General features: G+C 46.2%; 1 protein-coding gene across 1 annotated transcript in view; it reads right to left on the bottom strand.

Annotated features, from left to right (window-relative positions):
* Nucleotides 1-835: 835 nt before the first annotated feature.
* Ankrd10 (ankyrin repeat domain 10) overlaps nt 836-11566 on the bottom strand; it is a 31541-nt gene continuing 20810 nt past the window's right edge. The window contains exons 5-6 of the mRNA XM_070002608.1: nt 6027-6122; nt 836-2551 (exon numbers count right to left, since the gene is read on the bottom strand). Of these exons, the coding sequence (XP_069858709.1) occupies nt 2088-2551; nt 6027-6122 (560 nt within the window). The 3' untranslated portion in view covers nt 836-2087. The remainder of the gene's footprint in view (nt 2552-6026; nt 6123-11566) is intronic.

The raw sequence follows: 11566 nt of genomic DNA, 5'->3' as shown, positions 1-11566 counted from the left end.
TGTCTTCTAGGCTGCTTCCACATGAGAAAAACCCTCCACAGTATGTTTTTTTGAGGTGATGTTCAATTCCAATCCATTTTCCTGGAAATGATATGGTCTCATTTTCTTTTCAGACTGTGTAGTATTCCATGTTCTCTATATGCACCTAGGTGGATACAGATATATTCCTAGTATTTCATGGTTCTGGTGCCTTTTAAAGGATTTTATTCCAATTGTTTGCTGTAAGTAGACAAGAAGGGTCTTCAGAACAAAAAGACCGAGAAACAGCCAGCACTCTGGAAGTTTGTGACTACAACGAACGTTGTATCAACACCTGTCTACCTCTGGAAACCGGGACACTGCCTTGGGACGGCCCATGCGGATGGCTGCTGCGTCATGCTGGTCAGCAGTTCCCAAAACCAATGGAATGTCTTGTTCTTTGCTTGAGGAGATTCATCTGAAAATCTTTCAGCTACCATGAACTTTGGCTGAGCCTCTCAAATACCCTGAAGAATGGTGGTTTTTTTCTTAGCCTTTAAACGCTTGGAGCAATGCAGGCTTCTTGGCTGGGTCCATCAGAAGGAGACTTCTGAGGCTGTCTAGATTCTAAGGGACTCCAAAGCAGTAGCACGTCCAAAGCTTACTGCTCACTCGGGCTGGTGCTAGACTTGTGAGCTTGCGTATGTCATGGCTTTTAGGAACACAGGAAGGGCGCAGAACAGCTCTTCAGCTGGCTCAGTCCACGTCCTGACTGTAATTTGCATTTTCATGCAGCTATGTTAATTCTGATATTTGTAAAAAACCAAAGGAGCACTATATCTGCTGACTTTTGTGGAAATAAGCACTCAGGACAAGGTTAGAGCAGACATGACATTTATACCTCCCTGCAGCAGACTTCATACAACAAAGTACTGGAAACATGATACTAGAGTGGAAAAGAAGAAAAGGAAAGATTGTGTCAACAGATTATAGCAGGCAAAATAAAACAAAATGCCAGACTTAGTAATCCCTTCCCATTCCTTCTCCTGATACCCTGATACTCTTATCAGCCCTGGAGAGAAACTGAACTTCAGCAACCAACTGGCTGTGTTTTGATTTTTAATTCAATTTATAAAGAGCAGCTTTAAAACAAAATGTTAGTACACTCTTAGAACATTAGTTTGTTCATTTGACAGTTTTTATATCTGCACCAATTGTTATTACAAAAATCAGAAAAGTAAAAACATTACAATGTTTGCACAGTGTAACCACTAGTAGACTAAAAACAAAAGCTAATTTCTATAAAAATCATAAACTTAATGCAGTTTATTAGGAGAAATTAAAAATTCCCCCAGTTAAATGGACATGTGTGTATATGTATATATAGTGAGAGAAAAAGTAGTATATATTTTAAAGCAGAAAACCTCAAAAAAGAAAAAAGAAAAAAAAAGTCAAAATAGGTTACTATTTTGACTAGATAGTTCCTACAAATAGTAATTTCCTTTACTTATCTGTGGTAAAAAGTCTCTATAGAGCCCAGGTAGGAAATGTGGAGTAAAAATAGCAAACCTGAGCTCACCAAGTGGAGCCTGCTCCTAAGGAAACCAAGGCAAGAGGTCTATTCCTTGAACAGGGGCACCCGGGAGCCCTCTACAACTAAAACCATCACGAGACAAGTTACAAAGTTTCCGTGAAAAGACTGTTGGAAAAAGACAAAAGTTCTTTCCTTGATATGGTTCACCGGAAGAAATCGTAAAGCTGCACCTTGCATAGGAAATAGCCGTGTGGTCACAAATGCTACAGGAGAGTAAAAAGCAAGCTTTCTAAAACAATGCCCATATGTAAACAGATGGAAGTATCGGGCGCCTCCTGGACTGACTGACTGCCCCAATCCATCAGGTACAATCCGGTTCACAAAAGAAAAACGGCCAATTTTGGTGACAGTATTTAAAAAAAAAAAAAAAAGATACTCCAAAAGTGCATCTTACAAAGGGAGCGGCTTGCCTGTGGCGTGGTCCGCACCAGGAAGCTCTCCTCCACCAAGCAACGGGATGGATGGAAGCCTGCCTCTGCACAGCTGCCCTGTGCCCGGCCAGGGGTGCCTGCCGCCCTGCCACCCTCTCGCCAGCTCAGGAGCCGTGGTGCAGATGCATGGCGCAGTCGTACCGCTGTTCCACCCGCACGCAGCTTGAATGCTCTAGCACACTGCTCAGCTCGGGGATGCTCTCGGCTGTATCCCCAAAGCCGTGGTAGTGGCCGTACTGCAAGCTGTCCCCGAGGTCCTCAGCCCAGGAAGGCCTGCTGGCCACACAGCTGCTCGGGCTCCCGTTCAGGTGCAGAGAGCCGCACATCTCAGGATTCACACGTGCCGTCTTCTCCAAGTCCTCAGTCCCGTCAACAAGGACAGAGGCCAGCCCGCCTGGAAATGGCTGTCCTGGAACTAATCCATTGCTAACTCCGTTAGGGCCTGCTAGGCATGGGTCATTCCCGCTTTCCATCCCACTGGGCTGGGTCATGCAGGGGAAGTCCATATGTCCATTGATGACACATCCATTTGTCAATGTATTCGACGTGGAGCTACTGTTTCTCATATCTGCATTAAGAAATACACCTGTCATCAAAGCTCAGAACCAGATGGGGGAAAAGAAACTATACAATGTGTCATGGCTGCCACAACGGGTAAGACATTTAGTTTCTTTTCTGTTGCTTTTTTTATATAAACCAATGTCTTTTGTAAAGTTTAAAAGTATGCACAGGTAGATTTAAAAATAAAGCACGAGGGTAGTGTGTGCCTGGTATGACAGGAAAAATGTGTGTGTGTGAAAAACTCCAAATACACAAGAGCCATCCAGTATGTTCTCTTTTTAATATGACTTCTGAAAAGCAGCTCTAAATTCATTGTGAAAAGGGTCCATCCACACGGGATGTAAAGCATTCTATGAGGTGAAAGCCAAACACAACACTGCTGCAGTACTTGAAGTAGGGAGGAGGAGGAGGAGGGAAAGGACAGGTGAACAGGACAGGCGAATCAAGGCAGCTCCATCCCAGGACACCTCTAAAGCCTCTTTCCTCACAGTGCACACAGGAATTGTAAAGAAAACTGATTACGTGACTCCCAAACCCCAGATTCCCCCAAGGCTGACGCCAGCACCTCTCAATGCCTTGGACAAGAGCACAGTGCTGGCCATGCTGGCTAGGGCCTCATCTATCAGCTGTGGCATTTAACCCACACAGACATCTTTTGGGACAGAGTTGTCCTACAAAAAAAAAAAAAAAAAGAAAAGAAAAAAAGAAAAAAAAAACCTCACAAATGCCCGGGCTAAGGAATTCACAAGTGTAGCTCTGAAGAGAATTGTAATGTTCTGTTCACAAGGACTCAGAACAGGTGTGCAGTCTTTTACTTGGTAACACAAAGCTCGTTATGCTCTTGGTGGTGCTGGTGTTGGAGCTCAGGGCCTGGCCTTGTGCTTGCTGGTCTGGCCTGCCGCTGCTGAGTTGTGCTTCTGGTCCTGTTTCTCACCCTGTGTTTTTAGGACAGGGTCACCTCCTGCCTAGGTGTGCACCCAGGCCGCAGTCTAGCTGTCACTGCCCTCACTACACCCAGCCCCTCCCCCACCTCCATGGGAAGGAAGGAGTCCTGAGAACTTGGCTGTCCAGAGCGGTTTCATAGGTCCACCTTCCCTAGGTTGGGATGGCAGACTGCACCATGGTGCCCAGCTAGGGGCTGAGGAAGGGCTCTCCTGAACTCTCCTGCCTAGGCTGGCCTCAAACTGTGATTTTCCCATTCTTTGCCTCAACATAGCTGAATTCATAGGCATGGGCCACAGGTGCTCACCAGTAACATGAAATTTTATTTCATTTGTGTGAGGCTGTCCAGATAAGGCATGGGTATCAATACAGAAGAGCTCCGTTCTAGTAGCCTGTAGGAGGGCACATTGTGAACACTCTGACTTTCCTGATGGGGGTGTTTCCAAGAGCTTCCTTTCTATTCATCACTCCAAACCTGACAGAGGCCTCTGTTTCTTGGCAGACTTCTTGCCAAGAAACAGTCCAGCTGTTCACTGATCAACATTCCCTCCTGATCGTCTTGGCAATTTAAACAACAATCGCAACTTAATAACTGTTGTGCCTTTGCTAAAGATAATAGCGTTTTACCAAATTAAGTGATAGCTTTTCTTGTTAAAAGTTAGGCTAGAAGACAAAGATTTCAAGAGCTAAATTGCAAATATACTTTAAAATAAGAAAGCTACATTTTCCCAGGGCAAAATGTATTACAGAAACAAAGTGCATGAAACTCCTAACTGCGATGGCAGCTGTGGTGATCATCATTGAGTGTGCAGTTTACCAACACAAAGTAAGCAGATCTTTCTTTAATACCCAACTGAAATAAAACAAGTTTTATTGCTTCATTTGAATTCAAGGCCCTGACCTTGTCCTGGGATGCATAACCAGCTGAGGGTCAGAAGCGATGATGCCCTGGAAAGATGTGCAGCCGACTATCCCTAGGTGGCGCTCTGCAGCGCACCTTCCCTCTGTTTTGAGCTGGCTGGCAAGGCCTTCCACACTTCCTGCCCACCTACAGGGCCACCCACAGCCACAGCCACCGTGTCCTCCAGGCAGCTGGGACACCACCAAGGAGCCGGTGAGGAGCAGGCACTGTCCTCTTGTAAGTCTTTCTGTGGCCCTCAAACGAGGAGCATTCAAAATACAAAGATATTATTTAAGAAGCTTTTTAAAAGGTACTGTCTTAAAAAAAATTTTGGCCAGAAGATGCATATGAATATTTAAGGGACAACAGGCTGAGGCCTGTATCCCTTCTCTACAAAAGTAGGCAGCAGTTCCCGCACAGGGCACAGGACAGTTTCCTCTGTCTTCTCCGAGTGTACAGAACTGTGGTGGAAGATCAGGGCTGAGCTGACCAGGGCAGCCTGCTTGCTGGCCAGCTCAGTACACCACCCTGCTGATCAACAGGGGTTGTTTCTGTCTGAGCATCCAGCCAAGCAGGCTTTAAGTTTTGGATTTCATCTTTAGTCAAGCAAATAATCCCAAACTACAGGAAACACAGAGTTTCAATATACTATCTGATCAGAACAAGTAGAAAGTCACCCATTTTGTTTAGTTATTTGGCAGAAGGCTAGCCCTGCTTAGAACAACCCCATGGCTCCCAAAAGGAGCTCAGCATTTTCCACTCATTTTAGTTTATGGAAATAGTGCTTTCATGTGGGCCTGGGAAACAAAACACAAGAGTTTTTACTCCTAATGAGAAACTTAGCATACTGAAATCCCTTTGTATAACAAAAAAAGAAAAAGAAAGAATTTAACATAAAGATACAACAAAACTTAAAAAAAAAAAAAAGAGCCAAACTACTTCTCTGGTCACGTAGACAAAAGAGAATGGTAAAAGCATGAGCTAAACAGAGAAATCCTTAAAACATTCTAAGTGCTAAAGGAAACTTTTAAACATACGACGATGAGCTTGCATATGCTAAACATTTCACATGTACGATGCTTTGAGAAAATGCTCTGCACTTGAATGTCTTAGGGTGGGGGACCCCATTCTGGCACTCGGGCACACGTGTCAGGGCCACTGTGTCTACCGGGATCCATGTTTGCAGCAAGCCGCAGGGTCTTGTGTGGACACTGGCACTGGCAGCATTCAATACATTTGCCCCAAGGTGAGATCAGAACACTAACACCGCAAACCCCATTAAAAATTAAGCAAGGCACATTAAGCGAAAGCTTGAATGAGGACAGCAAGACTGCACTTCCCTTTCTCACATCCACAAAATGCAGCAACACTAATCTGTGAATCTATACTCCTGCCTAAGAGATGCGAATGATAGGATAACAGTTCTTAAAAGATACTGGACAACCAAGTGCAGACAAGTTTGAGAAAAAGTGCTGTCAGAAATAATATGCATACTGATTCTTGCAACGACAAGGGGTTTGCATTGCTGAAACAGTATATATTTCTATTTCTTTGGGTCCAACAGAACCACTCTCCCGTGGCTCGGTGTCTTCGACCACTGGGCTGTTGTTGCAGCTAACAGGAAACTGTCCACTCCCACCTGTTTCAGCGGCAAGCTCTCTATCAATGTGCATTTTGTCCGCGTCGTCTTCAAGCTCACCATTCACTAGTGGCATGACATAATCCAGGGTTGGAGCTGCACAGAAACAAAGACATTTTAGATAACTGTACAGACAAGAAAGTCATACTGACAAAACTGAGCATAATTGATGACTTTAAAGCTGTCAAGGAATCAAAAAAGCAAAGGTCACTAATGAACTCTGGATACTAGGGAGAAATTATTTTCCACAATAAATTTTATGTCTTGAAACATGATTTCAATTAAAAGTCATAAATTCTAGAGCCCCTGCCTACATTTACTAGACAGCAAATATTCTGACTGCCCTTTCAAGAACATCAAGAGGCTCTTTGGAGAACAACTTAAAACCACTGAAGAAACCATGTTCAAGTTTTAAAAAATTCACTAATTCCACTAACAAAAGGCATCAGACTGGATGCTGGTGGTTCACACCTGTAATCCTACTCAGGAGGCTGAGACCTAAGTATAGAGGTTCAAAGCCAGCCTGGACAGAAAAGTCCCTGAGAGACTCATCTCCAATTAACCACTCAAAAACCGGAAGTGGTGCTGTGGCTCAAGTGGTGAAGAGCTGAGGGATAGCCCCCAGGCCCAGAGTTCAAGCCCCACAACCAAAAAAAGAAAAAAAAAGTTCAAAGCCAGCCCCCTAGCAGACAAATCCTGGAGACTCATATCTCTGATTAACCAGAAAAGAGCCAGGAGGGAGGCAGGTCTTAAGGGGTAAAGTGCCAGCTGGGAGTGAAAAAGCAGAGTGGGAGTACAAGGTCCTGGTTTCAAGCCCCAGTAGCAGCACAGCCCCCCCCCCCACCCCCAGCAAACTACTTCAGCTGCTAGCTACATGAATTACAACACCTCACTGAAGTCCCTGGAGCTGCCTGTGTACTTCCTTTCCCTTCCACACATATCTAATTAATATACACAAGTGCATCTCTGATGCATTCCAGATTCTGAAATATTCAGAATTGTTTCTGGGCCAAAGAATACAAATAACTTGGAGCAATACATTTAAAAATAGAGAACTGAGCTGTGTGGCTTTAGTGATAATTTTAGAAGCACAAGTCACTAGCAACTGCTAGTCCTCTACTGTTCCCCAGAGACACCACGTAGAGAACCAGAACCCAATTATGAATGATCAGCGTAAGGTAGAGGCAGAAACAGAGCAACGGGATTTCTAGAGCCGAGGAAAGGCATCTGAGCTGGGGTGAGGCCAGGCAGGTGCTCTGAAACCAGAGCTTCAGGCTTTCCACCCAGAGCTCTGGAATCTACCTTCACTGCCAACCTAGGATGCACTTCCCAAAGACCAGCAGCAGATGGGCCACTTGGGGCGGGGGGCGGGGGGGAGAAGAGGTGGTGGTGGAGGAGGGCTGTGTGTGACTCAGGGCTGGACAGCTCCTGCCAAGACGCTCCCAGCTGGAGCCACTGAGTAGTGGCTCAGTATCTTTGTGTAACAAGGCAAGAAGAGTTATTTTTGTCACGTCACCCCTCTGAAAAGCAGGTTTAAAAAACACCTGACAGATTAGGATATGGGGGGGTGAGGTGAGGGGGAAGCCTCATGAAGCAGGGTGGTTTTTCTTTCTTTTCTCTGCATCCAGGGCCCAAGACAGTTCTAGGTCAAGCAAGGAGGGACACTCACTACCGAGAAGGCAGGGGACGGACAGGACAAACTATTAACAACTCGAATACCACGAAACCCTAAGAACCTCAGCTGCAGACAAAACTCAAGTAGCTAGATACTCCCCAGCTACTTCCTGGGTTCAATCCCCAATGCCACTACATATATGGGGCTCTCCCACCCATCTAAATGACCTCAGGCAGGATGGCTGTGGTGACTTGTGAACCAGGGCCCCATGGGGACACCTGAGGATACTCCGTGGAGTAATCCCAACATGGCAACCATTGGGATTGAGGCTCAATCTATAGCAAAACAAACCCCTAATGAGGGCCTCCGAGAGGGTTCAGTTCAGTGGGTGCCTACGTTCTAAGGTGGCTGTGAACACAGCAAGCAGGGCAAGAATGGAAGGATCTCCAATTTCAGCAAGCAAGAAACCAGTGTGAGAATCTCTCAACACCTTCCTAGGGTCCCATTTCCCCCCCTCCCCCCAGCTCCTGAGCCTCTGTGCTGTGATCATCCCACCATCGCCTGTCTAGACACTTAGGCCCTGTGGTTTTATGTGGATAACCCCTCCTCCTTCACAATGAGAAATTGTTTTTTTTCCTATAAGTCATGGGGCTTGAACTCTGGGCCAGGCGCTCACTTGAGCCACAGCGCCACTTCTGGTTTTCTGGTAGTTAACTGGAGATAAGAGTCTCAGGGACTTTTCCTGCAGGGCTGGCTCTGGACCATGATCTTCAGATCCTAGCCTCCTGAGAAGCTAGGATTAGTATTAAGCCCTGAAAGTGCACTGGCCTCTCAAGGTCCAAAGCATTCCAGCTTTGGGCTCCGTCTGCCTCAACCACAGCACCCAGGGCATGCTCTCCACTAGCTCCCGCGCTGTGTCTGGGAAAGGAGGCCTGCAGGCATGTCAGGAGAGGTCTGCTCATTGCACTTAGGAAGGCCGCTCTCTCCCCACATCCTTTTGTTGACTCTAAAACCAGCTGCCTTTCCTGGAAACGTTAGGGTAAGTATATCTTCCATTTGGGACACCCAAGCCAGTACCATGGGAGGTCAGGCTTCCAGTGCCTTTGAGACACGAATGCAGGGTGGGTGTACAGGGCTACTCAATAGCCAAAAGGAGAACAAGATGGAAGAGCCAGTTGTCAGCAATCCTCTACAGTGAGATTGGAACTGGCAGGAGCATGAATAGAGGGTGTGGGGACTTCTCCAACTGAGAACAAGATGGTGGGCTGCGCTGTAGAAATAATGTAACTGGACACCATGACCGCCCGCTGTAGCCTTGTCTGAATGCTGACCGTGGCAGAAGGGGGTGTGTGGCCTAATACTCTACTGGCCTGCAGGGCACAGGGGCAGTGCAAGACTCACTGCCAGCACATGTGCAAATGTACCGGGACCTATTTTAAGACCAAGTGTCTGACACTGCTACATGACGAAGCTGCTCGTTAGCCAGGTCACCGCTCCTAAGGCCTGCCGACAGCACCACGTCCTTAGGGCCACAGGGCAGACACCAAGTTTGCCAAGGACTTCCCTGCAATGAACTCGAGAGATCAGCCAGGACCACCTACTCCCTAAGCAGTGCCAGGCAGGTTGTCCCCCAACCCCAAGGCACTTTCTCTTCTCACGTGTGCAGGTAGCACTGGAGACACGAGCTACAGAGGCCTCAGCTCCCCTAAAGGAGCAAGCACACACCATGTCCCTTTCCATTTCCATCTGCCATTGTGAACCACAAGGGTGCTGACTTAAGCATCTGGGTTTTTGTCTTTGTTTTGGGCCCAGCTTTGGTTATATGTATAGGCCAGCCTGTCCTCAAACTTGTGAATCTACTCTGCTTCCAGCTCCCAAATACTGGGATTAAGGACCTTCACCACACCAGGCTTAAATGTCTACTTTTTCTTAGAAAGGTTCTATTGTTAACCAGCTCTCAAGGTTCAAAGCAAGGTTCTTGGACTACAGGGTGGACCTTGTGTGGTGCCTGAACCTCTGCCAATACTGGAACTCCAACAGCAGAGAGCTTAGGGGATACAAGAAAGGCTGAAAAGACAAAAGAGGGGCAGGGTTTGTTCAAACACTGCAGAGAAGAGGTGGACATAAGGCACTGTGATCCTTACAGCGGAACGTGTGTGCTACAAAGCACGTCTCTAGGGCCATCACACTGAGAAAGCAGGAGGCACACTCCCACTGCTGCTGAACTCTGAAAGCACCTGTCATGCGAATCTGAGGACACTAAGCCAGTGAGAAGCTAAAGTGGATTCTGTTCTAACTTGAAGGAATTTTAACTGTATACCTGCAAAGTATTTTCTTTTTGACATCTCATGTTAAGGCAACTAATAAACATCTGTTCTTTCCCAAACGAGCTGGTCCTGAGTTCTTTTTGATTTTGTGGTACTGGGATTGAACTTGGGGCAAAAGTGCTCTACCATTTGAGCCTCATCCCCAATCCTTTTGTTTTTTTCAGATAAGCTTTCCAGCCAGCTTAGCTCAGGTTGTTCTCAAACTGAGGCACTCCTAGGCGCTGCGACTGCAGAAATGGACTACCACAGCTAGACTATTTTTCTGATAGGAAGGGTGTAGCCAAACCTTGCCTGGGGTGCCCTTGAACCTAATCTATACCCTACCTCCACGAATCAAGTAGCTGGGGTTACAGGTATGGACTACCACAACCAGCCACAACTCTTCTGTGTGTGTTCAAGAGTTATTAAGAATACAAAAAGGAGATTCTTTTTTTTTTAATTGTAAAAAGGAGATTCTTTATTCCTGTTCAATGCATTCTGAAACAAAGTGTACTGAGAAACTTTGCAGGGCTGGTTTAAAATTACATCACAATGCTGCAGATGTCTTTCCTAAAAAAAAAAATGTCTTTTCATTAACTATGAAGTCTCTACATCAACTGCATACATTGGTGGTCCTGCTCCCACGACATCTACTCAAGGCAGTGGCTTCCAGTTAGAGCACAGAGGGCTCCTGGCCTGGACCACCAAAGGAATCCACCACAGAAGAGATGGGATTTGAGTTTCAAGGAATACCTATGTGCAATGTATATTGCATTTGCTTAGCCTGGAGCACTAACAAACCCAAATCAACGGCTATGGAAGAGTAAGTAGCTGTTTTGCAGTTCTGCGGTCCTAACGTGAATGGTTGATAAACAGAAGAGGACACACACTGGCTAACTTGCACCACAGTATGGGCAAACCCCATACTGGGGGAACATGACCCCCACTCTTCATCAAAACCACTACTCAAGGAACTTGAGATTTTATCACCACTACCCCCAAGCTGTGCCCACACTGGCTGTCTCCATTCTAATCAGACTGTACCTGGGACTTGAGTAACTTTACGCGAGTTTATTTTATACTCAAGGCAATCAGCTGTTCACTTATGATGATTTATAGCACTTCTTTCCCAAGGGAAAACAGCCCCAACATACAATGCTTGAAAGCTACTGAACACGCATAGATACTGTTTCTATAGAAAAGTGGGAACATGTCCCCAAGTTCAAAACAAAAGCATATTTTATTACTATTTTTGGAGGTCTGGTCGTGAACTCTGGGCCTGGGAGCTATCCCTCAGCTCTTCAGCTCAAGGCTAGCACTCTACCACTTGAGCCACAGAGCCACTTCTGGCTTTTTTCTTTTTGCTTATGTGGTGCTGAGGAATCGAACCCAGGGCCTCATGCATGCAAGGCAAGTGCTCTACCACTGAGCCACCTTCCCAGCCGCAAAAGCATATTTTATAAGAATCCCTTTAAGAGGTGGCTTAGCCAGAAAAATTTGAGGGATTGCTTTTTTTTTTTGGTCTATCATAGGGCTTCAACTCTGGGCCTGGGTGCTGTCCCTCAGCTCTTGAGCTCAAAGCTAGCGCTCTACCACTTGAACCAGTGCCACTCCCAGTT

This window comes from Dipodomys merriami, unplaced genomic scaffold, assembly GCF_024711535.1.
Source record: "Dipodomys merriami isolate MVZ:Mamm:240054 unplaced genomic scaffold, mDipMer1.0.p SCAF_6, whole genome shotgun sequence".
NCBI classification, from domain to species: domain Eukaryota; kingdom Metazoa; phylum Chordata; class Mammalia; order Rodentia; family Heteromyidae; genus Dipodomys; species Dipodomys merriami.
Note: the sequence above shows the minus strand (reverse complement) of the source record. Positions and strands in the feature narration are given on the sequence as shown.